This window comes from Gossypium raimondii, chromosome 5, assembly GCF_025698545.1.
Source record: "Gossypium raimondii isolate GPD5lz chromosome 5, ASM2569854v1, whole genome shotgun sequence".
Taxonomy (NCBI): Eukaryota; Viridiplantae; Streptophyta; class Magnoliopsida; order Malvales; family Malvaceae; genus Gossypium; species Gossypium raimondii.
In genome coordinates, this window is record NC_068569.1 from 27,332,252 (window position 1) to 27,352,232 (window position 19,981).

General features: G+C 33.5%; 2 protein-coding genes across 4 annotated transcripts; one reads left to right on the top strand and one right to left on the bottom strand.

The window, feature by feature from the left end:
- The first annotated feature begins 5,679 nt into the window (after positions 1-5,679).
- LOC105771117 (pentatricopeptide repeat-containing protein At2g27610) lies at positions 5,680-8,892 on the top strand. 2 transcript variants are annotated; one of them, XM_012592516.2, is made up of 2 exons: positions 5,680-8,405; positions 8,523-8,892. In XM_012592516.2, the coding sequence occupies exon 1, from the start codon at positions 5,885-5,887 to the stop codon at positions 7,982-7,984; it is 2,100 nt and encodes a 699-aa protein (XP_012447970.1). In that variant the 5' UTR covers positions 5,680-5,884; the 3' UTR covers positions 7,985-8,405; positions 8,523-8,892. The 2 variants fall into 2 exon arrangements, with proteins under 2 accessions (XP_012447970.1, XP_012447968.1); XM_012592514.2 differs by having other exon boundaries at positions 8,528-8,892.
- Positions 8,893-15,036: 6,144 nt separating this feature from the next.
- On the bottom strand, positions 15,037-19,345 carry LOC105765821 (histidine-containing phosphotransfer protein 2). 2 transcript variants are annotated; one of them, XM_012585078.2, is made up of 6 exons: positions 19,277-19,345; positions 18,486-18,616; positions 18,306-18,374; positions 17,678-17,752; positions 16,427-16,499; positions 15,037-15,335 (listed from the first exon to the last, which is right to left on the bottom strand). In XM_012585078.2, the coding sequence occupies exons 1-6, from the start codon at positions 19,328-19,330 to the stop codon at positions 15,294-15,296; spliced, it is 444 nt and encodes a 147-aa protein (XP_012440532.1). In that variant the 5' UTR covers positions 19,331-19,345; the 3' UTR covers positions 15,037-15,293. The 2 variants fall into 2 exon arrangements, with proteins under 2 accessions (XP_012440532.1, XP_012440531.1); XM_012585077.2 differs by lacking the exon at positions 19,277-19,345 and adding an exon at positions 19,058-19,184.
- Between the last annotated feature and the right edge of the window lie 636 nt (positions 19,346-19,981).

Genomic DNA, 19,981 nt, shown 5'->3' on the forward strand with positions numbered 1-19,981 from the left:
GTCAGGCAGGACAAGGAACTCATTTTCTCAAACACGCAATGTGTGCTCGAGTGTGTACACATCATCGACATATTGTTCAACATTACGGTTCACTTTAGCACATGCTGCCACGACATGTGCACATGGATAATGAAGTGTTTCGAACCTCCTGTAGTCACACCGTCTGTTCCAGATATCAACTCCATAGGACCTAGGTGGTATACCGGGTCGACGACCGATGGTCTCTGTAACTCGAAACATTTCTAGATGTCGTGAATATATTTCTACATTCATCGACCTCGCCATCCGACGATTTACAACCATTGCATCCCTGACATCTTCGACAAACACGTGTCTCGCCTCCATCTGGTCGACTTGTTGCTGACCCATTCTTGGCATCAAGGTAGCCAACCTGTAGAATGTAGTCGAGAAGACAGATGCAATCGGAAGATTACGAGTTTTCAACAACACAACGTTGACCCCCTCCACTAAGTTTGTGGTCATTTGACCATAACGAAAGCACTCGTCAAAACTTTGAGCCTATTGCCACGGCTCTATTGTACCCAACCATTGTCAGAAAGATGTGTTTGTTTGTCCCTCCATGTCACTCTCAAGTCGAATCATTCTTTGGCGGAAAATATATGGCTCTAACTCGTACGCTGTATACATATTAAGAAAAGATAAGTTCCAGTAACTCGATAACATAAAACATTACAACTTATATTGAAAAGATAAGGTTATCATTTACCCATTGTCACTATTTGTCTCTTCCAGTCTGCATTCTTATAATCTTTATGGAAGTTAGACGCAATGTGACGAATGCAGTAAACGGATCTCCATGGCACACCGGAATGCCTAATTGCTGTAATTAAACCTTTCCCTCTATCGAAGATGATGTAAATATTATCGTTGCTAATAACATACCTCTGCAGGTTAGTAAGAAAGAATTCTTAAGATTCCATGTTCTCATTATCTATGATGGCAAATGCTATCGGGAGCATGTTTCTATTACCGTCTTGAGCAACCGTAAGAAGTAGGATCTGTGTATATTTTCCATATAGCCAAGTCCCACCCACCTGCACAAATGGCTTGCAGCAGGGAAATGCCCGCACACATGGATCAAACGTCCAGAACATCTAATGAAAAATTCTTTTTCCCAGTTGTAACTGGTCGTCCGGGCCGTAATAAGGTCTTGTCTGTAACTCAATCACAGTCCCCGGTACGTACTCCCGCATAACAGTTATCCATCCTTGTAGTTTGTTATGCGATGAATCATAATCCCCATATTATTGCTCAATTGCCATTTGTTTAGCTATCTACGCCTTTCGATATGATACTCGATATTGGAATCGTGCTTGCATTTCGACAATCAGTATCGAAACTTTAATGGTCGGGATGTCCTTCACCATTAGCATGATATACATACAGATAGTTTTCGTATCAAGTTTTCCATGATATTTTGTCATACGTATTGATGTGCATATATGAGGACCAACAAATTTTCGTATCTCCCACATCTGCGAACTTTGAATGAATGCAGCTCGTACCCGCCAATTGCAGCCTTCCGCTGCCTTCTAACACTCCCAATATATATTGTCGATTTAGACACTGCGACTTTATAATCCACTGATATGTTTATGCTATACCGTTTAATAGCAAGTACGCACTCTTATTTACTGTCGAATCTTTGGCCTACGAATAACTCTTCATAATCAGAATTTACGGCCAGCCGGTGAGGATGAACTATTTCAGGGTACTCCGGGAACTCAGCTACATGAGCTGCGTCGGGGTCTATGAGCGACATGTGTGGCCCAGGATTATTGTGTATCAAAATACGTCGCATCTGGTTCCCGACCGAAGAAGCGTTAATTTTTCCATCGTTATTCACATCTTCATCGTCAATATCATCGGTACATCATTCACATCGAGATCACCGTCACTATCGACCTCTTCATCATAATGATCGCTACCACCTTCTTCTTCACCACCAACCACATCAATATCGAGTGTAATATTCAGATCGATACCGATCCTACCTATAGTTGATTCACTATCAACGTACGATATTGGAGCCACCATCCATGGTTCTTAAGCTCCGTGTTCTTCACTATATGCATTGACATCTTCATTTTGCTCTATACTGGATAACTCAATAAATAAGTGAATCGGTGCATTCTTGTCACTCCCATTCCCACAGTAAAGAACGACCATTGTCTCTACGTCTTCGTCGTCTACAAGTTCTATTTCGGTGAATTTGATCGGATTTGTCGAAACTGAAAACTTATAGAAAAGTCTTGATATCCTTCTCCCACAACGTCTAATAATTTTTGCATTAATCCTTCCCTTCATATCATCCAACGAGACATTTCTATTAAATCTCATTGTTATTTGTTGCCGACATTCAAATATACATCCAACAGTTGTTGTCAAGATGATCCCATCGAAATAAACGCATACAAAAAACTTATCATCCATCTTCAATATTCAATCTGTCAAAAAATAAACAAAATCTCAAAAAAAATCCCGAACAGTAAATAAATAAATTAAATAATAAAATTAATGTTTCAATATGCAATTTTTCATTTTAAGCTCATATTTTTCAGTTATCATTTTGTACATGAATAACGTTTAACCACTAATCCCGATAACTAGCACAATAACAATATATAATAATAGTTTTTACTCAAAATAATACTAACTAACAATAATAATTAGGGTTTTACTAAAATAATAACAATAATATAATGTAAAACTAACAATCATACTAACTAAAATAATAATTAGGGTTTTACTAATCCTAATAACTAACCATAATAAAAATAATATTAGTTTTTAGTAACAATAATACTAAGTAACAATAATTATTAATAACTAAACCCTAAAACTAACAATAATAATACTAACTAAAACCATCAATTTGAGTTTTATTTATCTTAATAACTAACAATAATAGCTAAAGTAACAACAAAAATAATAAAAATTATACAAAAAACATAATAACAAGATAATCCATTATTTTTTAAAAATACCTTATTTTTTTCTATTTTTTCTTCTTTTTCTCTCTTTTTCCGGCACCACCTTTTTTTTCTTCTTCTTCTCCTTCAGTTGGACTGAAGCTGGACTTATAATACAAGTGGTGCCGCCTCTGCCATAGGCACCTTTGGTGCCGCCTGTGGCATCCCATTTTCTACTGTTTTTTGGGGTACCATTTTGGTAAATAAAAAATTTTATATTATTTTGGTATTTTTTTATTTTTTTGTATTATTTTAGTAAAATACCCTAATAAGTTTCTTTTAATATTAATTTTTTAAGTTTTCCTTTTAGCTTAAATTTCTAAAAATAAATTAGGCTTTTTTAAAAAATATATAGTTTTAATGATTATTTACTTGTTAGAGTTTTGATTAATGTTTATATTTGATCCACTAAAAATTTTAAAAATTATTAATTAATTTTAGGTAAATTATATAATTAGTCATCCAAATATTAGTATATTTCTATTTTGATCACTAAACTATAAAAAATTTCAAGTTCATCATTAACGTTTTAGATCATTTTGTTTTGGTCGTTTTCCATTAAATGGTTAATGGGAATGATGACGTGGTCGTTTTCTGACCAGTATAATAATATATCCAGTCCTCAATATTTATATATTCTTTCAATTTAGTCATAATTTTAAATAATTCAATAAGTTTAATTTTTCATATTTACAAATTCTATCAATTTGATCCTCAAACACATATATGTAATATGCTGTCATTGGTAGGATTTGGAATAATCTCTTGTAACTTAGCATTTTGTACCTTTTTGTTCTTGCATGCCTTTAATTGAGTACTGTTTTCTTTCTTCTTTATCTTCTATATACTTGCAACTTTCGTAGTTAAGTCAGCATTGTTGTGACAATACTAGGGTGTTTTCACAGGTATTGCAGTTTCACAGAACAACATTGAAGCTAAACGAAGGAACACAGACAAAAAATGTATGATCATTTATTAAAAATTAACTTAAGGGTAAACTACCTATTTAGCCACCCGAGTTTACCTGTATTCCTATTTTGGTCACCCATTTCAAAAAATTGTTATTTTAGTCACTCCTATTGGATAAGTTGTCAGTTTTAGTAATTCTCGTTCAGGGGCGAAGCCAGATCATTCTTTTAGGGGGGCCGAAACTAATTTGTAATTTTTAATAGCCTATATTGTTATAATTTTTAAAGGATTAAATCAATTTTTTTTATCATTTTTAGGGAGGTCAAAGGGCAATTTTACCTTTACTAATTTAAATTTTTAAAATTTCCAAAGGGCTTAAATGGACAATTTTCCATTTTAGGAAGGGCGGCTAGATACGCCATTGCTCTGTCAGATAAGTTGTAAATTTTAGTCACTCTTGATTTTGAAAAAGACACTTGAGATACATATGCAAATGGCTCTCTGTCTCACACCACTTAGCTAGTACCCCATCTAAAGATCACCTAGGCAATCTCTCATCTTACATCACCTGGTTGGCCAACCACTCAGGTGTCTCGTCCTCCAAGCCACCCGCTTTTAGAGGGAATGCACTCACCTCCAGGAATGGACCACCAAGGAACCATTGAGGCGTAACAACCTTGTATTACCACAACAAAGAGAATGTCAATGCAGTGTTATACATTAGGGCAACCGGCCTACCACCTGGCCCACCACATGAGTAGACCACCACTCATATTGTTGGTGACAAGGCATTACCAGGCATGGGACCTCCCCCTATAAATACCTTCCATCACGATGAAGAGAGGATCTTTTGACCCTTTCAGCAACCCTAAGCATTTGCCTACTACGCTTACCTTCCCTTTCCTTTAGACCTTCCTCACTCCTTTCCTTCTCTCGTCCTTTTTCAACTTTCCACCTGTTTAGGTGAACCCGTCTCTTTTGCACCACCACATTCTCCTCATGTATCAACAAATATATACTGATAAAAAAATTTTAAAAAAAGATTTTTTTGAGTTATTTTTAATTTTTAGATTCAATTTTTTAAATGATATATTTAAAGCATCCATATGTATGTTAACTGGGAGTCAATTTGTATGATAAAATTATATTTATTATATGTTTGAATAATATATTTAAAGTAACTGATAATTTAACCATGAGAGTTATGTGAGATGGCAATGGTCTCTCCTATCTTAACTAGTGGTTGAAGGTTCGATCTTTGCTCTAGGTATAAAACAACTTTAAAACTCGTGGTCAGCATCTATTCCTTAACAAACCTACAAAACATAGAATATTAATTATTAGGCTAGTTCCAATAGATATATTGAGGAAAAAAAAAGGTAGTTGGTAACTTAAAAGTCAAATTAGAAGTTAGAGAAACAAGTAAAAATTGATTTTATTAATTATTTGGTCAAAATTTACTATAAGTCCCTATACACAACATAAGTGGTGTATTACGTTTATATACTTTAATTTGATCAATTTTAGTTATTGTACTTTTCAATTTTTGAAATTTTAGTATTAACTAAATATTAGCAGTTAAATCCGTTTGGTTAAAATTTACTATTATTCTTATACTAAGCCTAAAGTTATAGATTTAGTCCATATTATCCAATTAAATAATTTATTAGTCCCTATATTTTTTAATTTTAAAATTTTAGTCTGTACGTAAATGAAAATCTTTAAATCCATAACTAACTTTTTACCATTCAAATTAAATAATATTATTTGTTGAATATTCGAATCTAGAGTTTGTTGCAAATGCAGCGTAGCATGGCACTAGCAGAAAGTCCAGGCGAAAGCATTCATAAATAACAAAACGAAGAACATACAACGGCGGCCCATTCCCAAACTTCTAAATCTTTCCTTAATAATTCTAACAATGTTTTCTTTCCATCTCTAGATGTTCAACCACCCAATACCCTTATTCAGAGTCCCTCGCAATGGCGTCATTCCCTCGCCTTATTCGCCTTTTCGGCGACACCCGAAGCATTTCCAAAGGCAGAGCACTCCACGCCAAGATCATCATATCTGGGATGCCCCGAGATATTTACACTAACAACCATTTGCTAGCTATGTATGTGAGATTCGACCGTATTTTGGATGCACGTAAAGTGCTTGAAGAAATGCCTGAAAGAAACGTCATTTCCTGGACTGCGTTGATTTCGGGATATTCTCAAGTTGGTATGCCGGAAAAGGCCCTAGACTGTTTCAGTTTGATGATTAATGATGGTGTGGAGCCAAACTATTATACTTTTGTTAGTGCTGTTTCAGCTTGTGCTAGCTTAGGTGATGGTAGAGCTGGGAAGGAAGTTCACGGCAAGATTTATAGGAGTGGGGTAGATTTTAGTACACCTGTTAGTAACAGTTTGATTAATATGTATGGAAAATGTGGGTTGCTGAAGTCAGCTCAGTTGGTTTTCGATGCAATGTTGTCGCCGAATTCGATCTCTTGGACTTCACTTCTTTCTTGTTATAGTCAACTGGCAGAAAACTTGAAGAGTTTGAATATATTTTTGAAGTCGAGAAGGGTGGGTGTGAAAATTAATGAGTTTGCTTGTGCAAGTGTTTTGAGTGCATGTGCAGGATTGGAAGACTTGAAGTTTGGAATGCAAATACATTGCTTGGTGGTTAAATGTGGACTTGAGTTCGACAAATTTGTTGAGACAGGGTTGATAAGTGTTTATGCAAAGTGTGGAGACCTGAACTTGGCTTGTCAGGTGGTTTTGGAGGTAAACCAATCAAAGTTGGCTGCTTGGAATTCATTAATTGGAGGCTATGTTCAACAAAGCAAGAGAAGAGAAGCAATTGATATTTTTCTTAAGCTGCACTCTTCAGGAATCAGGCCTAGTGAAAGAACATTCTCTTCTATACTTGGAGCCATCGCTGATGCAGAAAATATTGAACTTGGGAACCAGCTTCACACTTTGATCATTAAAATGGGATATAGTTCATTTTTAGTTGTCAGAAATTCTGTGCTAGACTTTTACTCAAAATGCGGGTTTCTTCAAGAATCATTGAGAAGTTTTGAAGATATTGATGAGCATGATACAGTCTCATGGAATTCTCTGATCTCTGGGTATGTTCGGTCAGGTCAATATGAGGATGCCATCAAACTCCTAAAAAATATGTTATTTCAAGGATATAAACCCAATCTTTACACATATTCCATCATTTTGAGTATATCTAGTGATTTCCCAGCAATTGAATGGGGAAAGCAGACACATTGCTGTATCATTAAACCTGCATTTGATTCTAATGTCATTGTTGGAAGTGCCCTTGTAGACATGTATGCAAAGTGTGGGGTACTGAATGCTGCTCGAGAAGTTTTTGATTCTCTAACTTCGAAAAATTTGGTTTCTTGGAATACTATGCTTACAGGGTATGCTCAACATGGATTCGCGAGAGAAGCACTAGAGATTTATAGTATGATGCAGAGAGGTAATGTCAAACCTAATGATGTTACTTTCATTGGTTTATTATCTGCTTGTGCTCATGCTGGTCTTTTAAAGGAGGGTTTGTACTACTATGATTCCATGACTAGGGACCATGGTATTGCTCCAAGGCTTGAGCATCTAGCTTCAATAGTCAATCTTCTTGCTCGTAAAGGAGAAACTAGAAGAGCTTATGAGTTCATAAGGAGCTTCTCTATGGAGCCAAGCAAGGTGGTTTGGCGATGTCTTTTATCGGGCTGCAAAATCCACAAGGACCTAATCTTAGGAAGACTTGCTGCAGAGAAAATTTTGAGTATTGATCCAGAAGATACCTCAGCTCATATTATGTTATCGAACATATACGCAGAGGCCAAAATGTGGGATAAAATAGCGGAATTGAGAATAATCATGAACGAGAAAGCAAGGAAGAAAGATACAGGATGTAGCTGGATAGAATCGAAGAACAAGATGTATTCTTTTTCTTCAAGTCATTCTACAAAATTTGAAGGGGTCAACCTAATTCAAGTTTTGAATCAATTGACGGTACATTTGTCTGATGCAGGATATTTTCCTCATACATCGTTCTATCTTTCACAAGAAAGAGCTTAGGCTGTGAACTGGAGAAACGTTTACTACTATAACTTTTCATTCTATCAGGTGTATCTTATTTATGGTATACACAGATTTGGAAAGATTTATACCAGGAGAAAAAGGGCAAAAACACGTGAAGGCAGAGATATTTCATCAATTATGTCTTCAAACAATATGCAAGTATTCTTGTGCATACAAAAGATTGACTTATCAGAAATTAAAATTGTCTGAATCAGATTTTGTCATTCCATGCAGAATGATGTAAATGAAGCAACTTGGTAAAGCTTTCGGAATATGGTGCTCACTATTGATGAACAGACACTGGTTGAAGTTAGGCAGCGGCATAGCTGGTTGTGAGGTTGATTGATGTACTCTGGAGTTTGTACTCATTAGTTCCATGGGGTAGCCTGAAAAGTGCATCTAATTCTTGGTCCTACCTGTACGATCTCTTTCTTCTCCACACTTGAGCTTTGGATATTTTTGGATAGTGTAAGCTTATAATTTCTTGTTCTTTCAGTCTGAGCTAAAAATTATGATTCAAGCTGTTGTTCAAAAGTGCAGGAAAAAGTAGAAGATAGACTAGAAGCAGAAAATTTGGCAAATTTTTGTTACATCAGATGAGCAATATTCATATCAGTTTGAACACTAAACTTTGGAGAACAGCTTTCAAGAAGATCAAATTTTGCCTAGAATCTTGGAAATAGAAAGGTCCATTTCAGTATTTCTTTCCTTTCAAATTATGCGTTTATTGCTCCCTGGACCAATTGCTGTTTTTCATAGTAGAATGGTCAATCTGGGCCATGTATTTTGTTCTAACCATACGCATGTAAGCACGGTTGAAAATATCAGATTGGATTTAGTCGATTCAACCGAGAACTAGTGCTTAGTCAATCGGGTACATGTTATAAAATTGGAAGTTTAGAGAACCGATGAAAAACCGGAAAAAAAGGGTTTAAACTGTTTTTTTAAGGGTAAATTACAGGTTACTAAATTATTAGTAAATTTATATTTTGATCATTTAACCTTAAAAAGTTATAAAATGGTTACTAAGTTATTCGAAAGGTTTTATTTATTTTACTGAATTATTCAAAAAAAAAATGATTTAAATCACTGGGTTGTTTTTTTTTTTTTTTAAAGCTTGGCTAGTGAGATCTTAGTGACGATTCGATGATCGGTATGATGGATTAGTACCTATAAATGAATTGAAGAACATACTTGATTTAGCGGTTAGCGTTGGAGATCGAAGAAGAAAATTGTTTAGATTTTAATTCATAAATTCGTGATGTTCAAAGCTGTTTCTTTTAAAAAAAAATTGAATTGTGAAAGACAGGAAGAATGAGAGCTTTTGATTGATGCAAGTGGTGAGAACTGAAAAGGTCATACAGGTTACAACAATGATTTTAATAGCCAATGACTTAAACATAAACTTTTGAATAGTTTAGTGACCATTTTTGTAACTTTTTAAATTTGAGTGACTGAAATATAAACTTATTAATAATTTAATTACTTGAATATATATTTTTTTAAATAAAAAAAGTTATGCAATGACAATTCCACCTTTAATCTAATGGATATATATTAAAAGACCTTATAGTGCATATCATTTAGTTAAAACATATATTTTATTTTAAGTTCTTAATCATTTAGTTAAATATACATTTTTATTAAAGGTAACAAAACCATTAGTCACTAAATTATGGGAAAAATTTTATTTTAGTCATTTAATTAAAAAATTACAATTTGGTCACTAAACTATTCAAAAGTTTTCATTTAAATCTTTGAACTATTCAAAAAATATTATTTAAGTCATTGGGTTATTAAGTTTTTTTTAAAGTTTCGCCGACAAGCTTCAAGCGATGATTCGATGATCGGTATGGTGGATTAGCATTTATCGATGAGTAGAAGAATATGCCTTAGATCCAAGTTGATCTGACGATTAGTGTCAAAAATCGAAGAAAAAAGCTATTTGAATTTTGATTCACAGATTCGTGATGTCTAAAGTTGTTTCATGAAAAAGGATTAAACCGTAGAAGAGAATGGGAAAGAGAGCTTTTGTTTGGTACAAATAGTCCAAATAGAGAAAGCCATATAGCATTGAGTTTAACAGCTCAATGACTTAAACGAAAACTTTTGAATAGTTCAGTGACCAAATGTAATTTTTTGTAGTTAAGTGGTCGAAAAAAACTTATCCATAATTTAGTGACTAATAGTATAATTTACCCTTTTATTAAATATTTAAATGCTTTGATCTTTAAATCTTTTTAATTAAATTATCTGATTCAACTGATCGAACCTATTACATTGGTGATCCGAAGATTTCATGGATTTGATGTTTTGTTCACTTTTTGAACATTACATGCTCCATGAAATATAGGTAGCTGAACCCCATACTTGGATTGAATCGTAGGAAATGCTTGCTAATGGGGATGTATGTGACAATGATTTGCTTTTATCAATAATATGTGAATTGTATAAAAAAAAATATCAAATGTAATCAACTCGAGTTTGGGCTTAAATTTGAAGATATTCATGGTTGTAGTTATGCTAGAACCAGAAACATATTCACTATGTTTATATGGGAAGCCCCGTATCTTATGTTCATATTCAAGTATAAGTGACGGACAGAGGAAAATGTTCAATACAAGTATCATCAAATTTTTCTAAAGTCTTTTCATATATTTGAAGGATTCTTAGACATCATATATTCATATTCATATTTTAACATAAATATTAAATTCATTAATATTATGATATATTAATATATAATTTTAAATTTTTTTGTACAATTCTGATTTGAACTTAGATTATTTTCTAATTTGAATTTAGATTATTTTTAAAGTGTGTGAACACTTTGCAAATAGACCACAGTTCAAAATTAATATTCTTTTAACAGTTAATGTAACACCCCTAACCCAAATCCGTCGTCGGAATAGGGTTATAGAGCATTACCGGAGTTTACAAATCAAACAGACTGAAAATGTAAATATTTCATATCATATAGTATTCATGTCAAAAACCGACCAAAATCATACATATTGTCCCTTATATGAGCCCTCGAGGCCCAAATTACGCATAAAAAACAAATCAAGACTAAACCGAAAACTTAGAAAAATTTTCAGAAATATTTAAAATTTTCAACACTGCAGGGGTCACACAGCCGTGTGACTCATACGGTCAAGAGACACGCCCATGTCCCAGACTGTGTGGGCATTCGAAATAGGGACACATGGTCGAGTCTCAGCCCGTGTCCTTGCCCGTATGAGTATATTGACTTGGGTCACACGGCCAAGTCACACGCTCGTGTGCTAGGCCGTGTGAGCACACTGACTTACATTCTTAAAAGATACAGGGGACACACGCCCATGTCACCTGGCCGTGTGTCACACACGATTGAGACACACGCCCGTGTGGACGAAAATAGGCCATTTTACAAGCCATATTTCTCACCCAATTTTGTGTCAACCTACAATCAATATTATACATATCAACAAGTCATAATTAGGCATCCAAAACAAGTCAAAATAAGTGACTAATCTCAACAAATTACACATAGGCCAACATTAAACAAAATACATATTCATGCCATTATAACCAAAATCAAAACATTCAAAAGTACCAATAGAATATGGATAGTGTGATATCACTCCGAAAAGTTTCCAACCCAATCGAGCTTCCGATAATCTGAAAAGTAAAGAAAAACAAATACATAAACAATGAATGCTTAGTAAGCTCGTATAAACTTTAATCATATCAATCCATTTCATTATGAAATTTACATTTTTCAAGAATAAACATTTATTGATGCCACACGATTCAAGAAACCATATTCAACAACTCACAAAATGAGTAAATCCATAGCATCTCTTATACATATTATCCCAAGTATAGTAGAGTTTTAAACAACTTTATACTCTTCCAAATTTCTTTATTCACATTTGTATTTCTTTACTTATCACACCCAATCCATATGCATACCACACAAGTCATAAGCATATCAGACCACCATAGCCACAAGCTAGTGCATGCAAACATAGTCTTTTTCAAAATAATCACATAATAAGTTGTTTCATAAGAAATTGTATAACTTAATACTTTTCACTTTTTCATGAGCACAAGTATATTTTCATTTGAGCATTTACCATTTCAATGCATCTTATAATTAAATATTTTACCATTCAACCAATAGCTTGCACTTGCCTAAGCATCAAACAACAACACTTGTTAGCGTACTTGAACATTTTTCATATAATTTCAACATCAATAATCTTATTATCTCAATATGTCACACTTGAGTTTATTACTCGTCTCAACTTACATAATTTCCATGTATCAACATATCAAGATATTGATATATATATATATATTTATCATGATACATATCATTCTCTTACCATTTCTTCATAAACATATATCATCCAAGAGAACTCCTGATATTTTACCATTCGAAAAATGACTTACGGATTTGAGTACATCGTTAACAGAAGCTCGAAAGCTAAACAGAAGCTCGTAAGAGCTGAACGAAAACTCATATGAGTTAAACAGAAGCTCACAAGAGCCGAACAGAAACTCATAAGAGTTGAACAGAAGCTCGAAAGAGCTGAATGGAAACTCATATGAGTTAAACAGAAGCTCGAAAGAGCTAAACGGAAAGTAAAATACAATAGTTCGCAACAAATGCTGAACCTCAGTTTACTTGGGTAATTTGCCGTCATTTTCCTCCAATGCCGTCATGCGCCACAAAACGAATGTACTTAAATCCTGCGTTCCATTTAATCCGAATATTCAATTCAAATTATAATTTCAACAATAATTCATTTTTAACAATAGAATAAATACCTAATACCAGCCATCAAATCAATACAATTATTAAAGTATAATCGTACGAACTTACCTGGTTAAATTGCAGAAATATCAATATTCAGGGGCATTTTAGAAATTTTTCATTTTCCTCGATTTTTCACTCGACCTTGATCTAAATTAATAATTTCATTGAATATATTAATTTAGACAATAAAATAATTCATTTCCTGCAGTTTGACCAATTTTGATATTTTTATAAAATTACTCCTAAAGTTTTACTTTTATTCAATTTAGTCCCCGAGCCCAAAATATACAAATTAACCATTTTAATGCAAACCCATGCTAGATTAATATTCATGGCATTCAATACAACCTAATTTTGCAATAATTTCACAAAAATCCTTGTATTTTTACTAATTTAACAAATTAATCCTTAATCGAAAAATTCATCAAAATAACTTAACTTTGAGCCCAAAATATACAAATTAACCATTTTAATGCAAACCCATACTAGCTGAATATTCATGTCATTCAATACAACCCATTTTTGCAATAACAAAAATCCTTGTATTTTTACTAATTTAACAAATTAATCCTTAATAAAAATTCATCAAAATCACTTAACAAAATACTTTTAAATAAAAACTAATATCTCAAATTAATCATTTAGCATATAAAATTATATAGATTCATCAATGGCAATATCCAAAATCTTTAACAAAATCAAAAACTCAAATCCAAAATCTGTAACAAAATCAAAAACTAAAGTAAGATTTAGTTGGACCTAATTGTAACAATATCAAAAATATAAAAAATTATAAGAAACGGGTAAGAACTGGACTCACATGAATCAAATGTACAAAACCAGCTCTAGGAGCTCTCCCCATGTCTGTTTGAATCGAAAATGGGAGAAAAATTGCCTAGAAATCTCTTAGAAATTCAATTTTTACTTTTAATTTCAACGAAACTTTAATACTATCTTAATAACACTCCAAAAATATTTATAAAAATATCTACGGCTCGGTTTATAAAAACGAGGTCCCGATACTTCATTTTCTAAAACCACTTAACATAATAAATCATTATAATACACAAATTACTAATTCAAAAACCTTTTTAAGACTATATTTGAATCTTAAATATTAAATAATAATATTTACGAACTTACTTGCCCAATTTGATGGCCTCGAACCACTATTTCCGACACCACTGAAAATCGAGCTGTTACAGTTAAACTATGAATATAAATTGTATATAATATTTAATTTGATATACCAAGCATTGTGTCAGAGGAGTCGAAATAAAATTAAAAATTCTTGGGGACAAAGGCATACATGTTACATTAAAAAGACTTGAATTAAAATATAAATTTTTGAAAGGACTATAAGAGCATTTTAACCCTTTAAAAGAAGGGAATCGAGGCCAAAAGCACTTAGGTTGCGTTCACTTTGTGTTCTGAAAGTGCTTCTTAAGCCAAAAACAATATAAACAGATAAATTTTCTATTTAGCTTTTCAGGCCAAACTAAAATTTCTAACATGAATCCAACCATACATATGGAAATTTAACCCTCCAAGAATCTTCCAAGTAAACTTGAAAAAATTGAATATATAGTCCGGTCAAACACATCCATATCCGACACCTATTCTCATTCCCGAGTCCGAGTAATATTGGGCAGAACTTGACTGAACTTATTGCTGCTGCTGGAGTTGTTGTTGCTGCTATTGCCTCAACTGTTAGAGGCCTTACTTGTCTATATTACTCGAACTCGGATCAGAATGTCAAACATGTATGTGTCACACGCTAATATGGTCATCTCTCCCCCCCCCCCCCCGCAATTTCTAACATGAATCCAACCATACATATGGAAATTTAACCCTCCAAGAATCTTCCAAGTAAACTTGAAAAAATTGAATATATAGTCCGGTCAAACACATCCGTATCCGACACCTATTCTCATTCCCGAGTCCGAGTAACATTGGGCAGAACTTGACTGAACTTATTGCTGCTGCTGGAGTTGTTGTTGCTGCTATTGCCTCAACTGTTAGAGGCCCTACTTGTCTATATTACTCGAACTCGGATCAGAATGTCAAACATGTATGTGTCACACGCTAATATTTTCATCTCTCCCCCCCCCCCCCGCCCCCAAGATTTTAATGGATTTCAAGAAATTTTTGGAGGGTTGTATTCCATACTCATATCTAAATATACGTCAGACACAATACTGGAGACGAATACTTAAAAGAAAAACATAACAGCCTGAACTGGATGAAAATGTCTTTGAATTAAAAAAGAAATAACATCAAACTAACAAAAATAACAGCAAGGAGTCTTAAAAGGCATCTATTATTTCAAGTTATTGAGATAACTTATTCAAACACACACCATAGTTTGGTTCGCCTTAAAGACACACCACAAACTGAAAACAAAACCCGATTTTCGGTTCAAACAAAAGACAGATGAACAAGGAAACCGATAAGCTGTTGCAACTATCGGTTTGTCACCTGGATATGCCCTCCATTGCACAGTTATGGACAGTCAGTTTCATTAGAGACAATCTTCGTTTCCAGCTGCAAAATCACAAAAGAAAATTCTAAGGTAAAATATCACTAAAACCAAAAAGTTCGAGAACCACAAAAGCTACAAAAGAGCATCACCGCAAGATTTTTTGGTACAGTCGATGGATCGATTACTTCATGTTACATAAATTTATCAGTATATTCGAAACAACTGTGTTGCAGTTCACATGCAGACTCTGATATTAATATAAGTTCCTACACTTCTATCTGCAGATAACTTTAGTATTCACTCATCTAAAAGGAGATGTAGGATGAAATATAGCAATTCAAGTGAACACAGGACAAAGAAAAGCTAAAGATTACTTCCTACGGATGAAACAAAGAATTTTCAGCAATATCTTCCAGAAAATTGTTCGGTATTGTTAAGTTAGGATGCCATTGAAATTCGACCGCCTGCAGTTATCTACCGTTTATATAAGGATAATACTTAATACATTTAGTGATTTTTACCCTTCTAAGTTAAAGGTTTGATTTTTCTTTCATTCGGAATCAGGGGAGGAGAGTTCGTGATATGAAGTCATATGGTAATACTTATTAATAAACAAATTAACTAATGGTGGCTAATAAGAGTGGGGTATTAAAAGTCGTTGGTGGATAACGAGCTCAACGATAGTCAAAACTTCTAGGAAGTACATGCAGTGCTTTAAGTATCTTCATAAGATATCTAGCCCCGGAAATTCGGTGATTACCCCATTAGATAGATGGATAGAGATTGAAAAAACAGCAAGAACAACTGATACACAAAATGCAACAAGGAAAATTCTGTGATAAAATTCATGGTCCATTGTACGGGAAAACTGATGTACCGTATGTACTGGGACTCAGGGTGAGGTCAGATACAGAAATGTACCCAGTACATGTATGCTCAAACTTTTTTCTAAGTTTTTCCATGTATTTGGAAAATATAGCATGAATCAAGCCAGTAAAAGATGGTAACTAGGTCTCATATCTGTAGCAGAAATAAAGATAAACTCTTCCGAAATCGATCATCATTAAGTAAGGAGAAGAAAAATCACAAAAGCGGTAAAAGAAATAAATTTCAATAGAAAGCTTTTAAACAACATAAGTTAAAACTGACTTACCTGAACAAGAGTCTCCAATTTTTCTTGCATAATCGAGAATTCTTGTTTTGCAGCATTCAATGCAGTGATTAAGCTGAAAATAGAAAGAAAAGATTTCTGATTACGGCACAGGAACTAAAGCCACAAGGTCAGATAAATAAGAGCATGTAAACCGAACTGTTACGCTTCTGAGAGAGTTCATATATGTTACCCAAATTATTTTTAAACTTGTATACGTATTAACACATGGCAATTAAGAAAAGAATATGCATTTATTCCACTACCATCCAATATCAGGAACGAACTTGATGCATTCAGTTGTTACGTTAGGCGATAATGAAACGTCATGTTTCGGGTAAATTTAGTAACGTACAAGGAATACACAGCACGGTGTAGATATTTAACTTAAACAAAGTTCTCTATACAAATTCTGTTTGACAACTGAACATCATTTGAACACAAAATCATTCACAATACATAGCTTATGATTAACTTTTACCTAAAAGAACTCGGACTTCACTGTTTAGCCAATAACAGCCAAGTTCAAGAGAACATACCAATACCCTCCCTAAAAGATTTATCAGATTGATTTCGGATAACAAGAACAAAATGTAATGCACTTTCTTCCCCACTAATCTGGATGTTCAGCATATGAAAATTTTAACTATCTGTCGAATACTAGTAATAGCAGAACTATATGATAACTCTAATGATACAAATACTAAAAGAAACTAAAAGCAAATGCAACTATTGTGACTTAAAAAGGAGAATGATATCGTACCAACTACTGAATCTTTAAACTAACCACTAATTCAGGCATCAAAAGGCAGGCGAAGATATACCAATGGCTAGCTGATCCCTACTATAGAAATGACTATAGGCTGCCTTTATTTGTGCAGCTAGATATATGGGAGTATGTCGGATCCATGACTATCCTATAGTATATATGATTAAAATGTAGATTCCTTCATCTAATTCAGCACCGGCTGAAAAGGGATTACTATATGCAATATATTACAAACATCTAACTAGAAAAATGCTACTAGCATTTACTTTTAAGAGCCTCCGACAAATATTTTCCATTATACAACAGTAAGTCTAATAATAAAGATGAAGGGGGCTATCTTTTTGTGATCAAAGGGATCTTTTTTGTGTTCAAAGGTTTGCCAGCCAATCCAATAGCGATAGAAAATAAAAACTAGTTAGATCGAAAGGGTCCTTCCTTTTATAGTATGGGAAGAAATTGATCAACGGAAACCAAAAATTTCTCACCTTTCTTTAGTTGCTCTGTTCTGAACAGCTTGATGAAGTTGACCACAGGCATGAGCCATACGACAAACTCCAAGGCTGGGAAACCAAGTAGAGCAAATTCATTTAGCTTAAATGCACAATCATTTTGATGTCATCTAAAGAGATATTGCTAGAGATGATTACACTCAGAAATAACATAACTGCATGGTTATTGTTTTGGCAACATGGACTAGTTAAAATCGAATGCTGTCCACATTTATGCAAGAGTTCGTTATTTCTCTGAGAAATGACAAGAAGAAATGAAAAACATGCATGTTCGTTTTAATAAACCAAAGCTCGCACTTACAACATCCTACTCTTGTGACATATGTATGCAAGAGATAAGGAAAGGTCATTAAAACATATTTGTATGTATAAATTATAAATATTCCTAACAATACGTAACGTAGAGCTGCCCTACTTAGAGAATCATTGAATGCTACATTCCGATTCTTTTGCAAGAACGCCACGTGCAACTAACATATAAGTTGATCAACGAAAGGTACTTAAAAGCGATACTCATGTGTAGATTCTATGTTTATTTCAACCGGATATTCCAAAATCGTGTTCTCAGGTCGATGCATGACAAAATAGGGAACCGTTATTTTACCATGCCGCACCCCCTTTTATCTTAAAGCACAATTCACCCAGATCGTGATAATTCAGCAGAGGTTGACCCCTGCAAGACAAGATAAAAAGTACAAATCAAATCCGATCACAGTGAAAAACAGATGGTAAAATAGTATTCACAACATAAATGCAGCCATATATCTCAAGAAAAACAACATACAAAGCAACAGTCAAGTCTCTTAAGGTTGCTGTCGAGTCATGGCAGAATGTGGGGAGCAATGAAGCAAAGAAGAAAGGACCACTTGATTCCTTCAACATATGAACCTTAGCGAAACGGTAGTCGACCAAACCCTGCAAGAAATCACAAGTATCAGAATTCACATTTTATTTATTGTAGCTAATAAAGCTAAAAAAAAAAAAAAAAGCTAATCAAGAATTCAAATCTGAAAAATCCCCTAAGAAGATATCAAATCATATTTTGTGGTAATTTTTTCCTTCGATTGGAGTGAGTTAAATTTAAAGAATCCCAGAAATCTTTTACATGTTTAACAAAAAAAATAAATCAATGAACACCAACACCAACACCATGGAAGTTGGTATAATATCATACATATCATATTCACTTTATCGGTCTTGAAAAGATCCTTAAGAAATAAACTCATAAATCCATAGTGGAGTTTGTTTTGATTTCATCAATCCTTAAAACATGTATAGAAATGAGATAAATAAGCCTAATATTCATTAAAAAAAAAGGTAACATAAGGGAAAACAAAAGGGTGTGGGAGGGTATACTTCTTGTTCCATTGAATGGATAAAGTCAAGAAGTTGCTTGTTCATAGCTTCCCTACTGGAAGAAGCAGCCATTGATGAAGCAGAAAAATAAAAATGAAAAACTAAAACAACCCAAAGTGAAGAAAGGTCTAGGGAAGACAAAGAATCCAATTTGGTAAGAAAAAAGAGAGTATATATAGGCAGTTGCAAAGGCAAGTAATTGATTGGATGAGGCTTTACAAGATAAAGACAAAGCTGTTCTGTTGATTCTATCTGGGTTGTCCACTTTTCCATTGCCGCAAAACTGAAACTGAAACTGAAACGGCTCTCTATTCTTCATTTTAAATATTATTTAATCAAATATTAAGCATCCAAATACAAGAATATAAAATTTGAGAAAAAATCCAAAAAAAAACACTCGCCTGAATTAGAATAAGATAGAGCAGTCTTCGTTGTCAGCCTCTGCAGGTTGCCAACTTTCATTCATTGGCAAAGTAATTTAAAATCTTGACATATTTGGATTTTTGAAGGAAAATATGCAGAGCATTAATGCTTCAAATGCAAAACAATACAAATTCCATTAATCTTTTTGAACTCTTTTTTTCTTCGTTTATAAATTTCCATTTCATATTTTGTTTTCACCGCTTTTGAGGTACAGAAATAAAATATACATAAATTCTATTCCATCTATACACGTGTATATAGAATACACGAGTATATATATTTAAAAATAATATAAAATAAATAAGATTAATGTGCAAATTTATCACTATGTTTTAGGTGTAAATTGAAATTTGCCATTATATTGATGTTTGCTATTATTCTTATGAACTAAAAATAAATTCACCACTGGCAGCCTTATTAACTTTTGGACTGACATATAGATTCCAGAAGTTGACCTTTTAATTAATTTTTGTAAAAAGATTAAACCTATTGATGTGTCCA

Excerpts from the sequence above, each read along its gene's own strand:
- LOC105771117 (XM_012592516.2), top strand. The coding sequence starts at position 5,885 with ATGGCGTCATTCCCTCGCCTTATTCGCCTTTTCGGCGACACCCGAAGC.
- LOC105765821 (XM_012585077.2), bottom strand. The coding sequence starts at position 19,129 with ATGGCTGCTTCTTCCAGTAGGGAAGCTATGAACAAGCAACTTCTTGAC. Across the intron at positions 18,617-19,057 it reads TCCATTCAATGGAACAAGAA|GGTTTGGTCGACTACCGTTT; the intron begins GTATACCCTCCC and ends GATTTCTTGCAG. Across the intron at positions 16,500-17,677 it reads AACAGAGCAACTAAAGAAAG|CTTAATCACTGCATTGAATG; the intron begins GTGAGAAATTTT and ends TTCTATTTTCAG.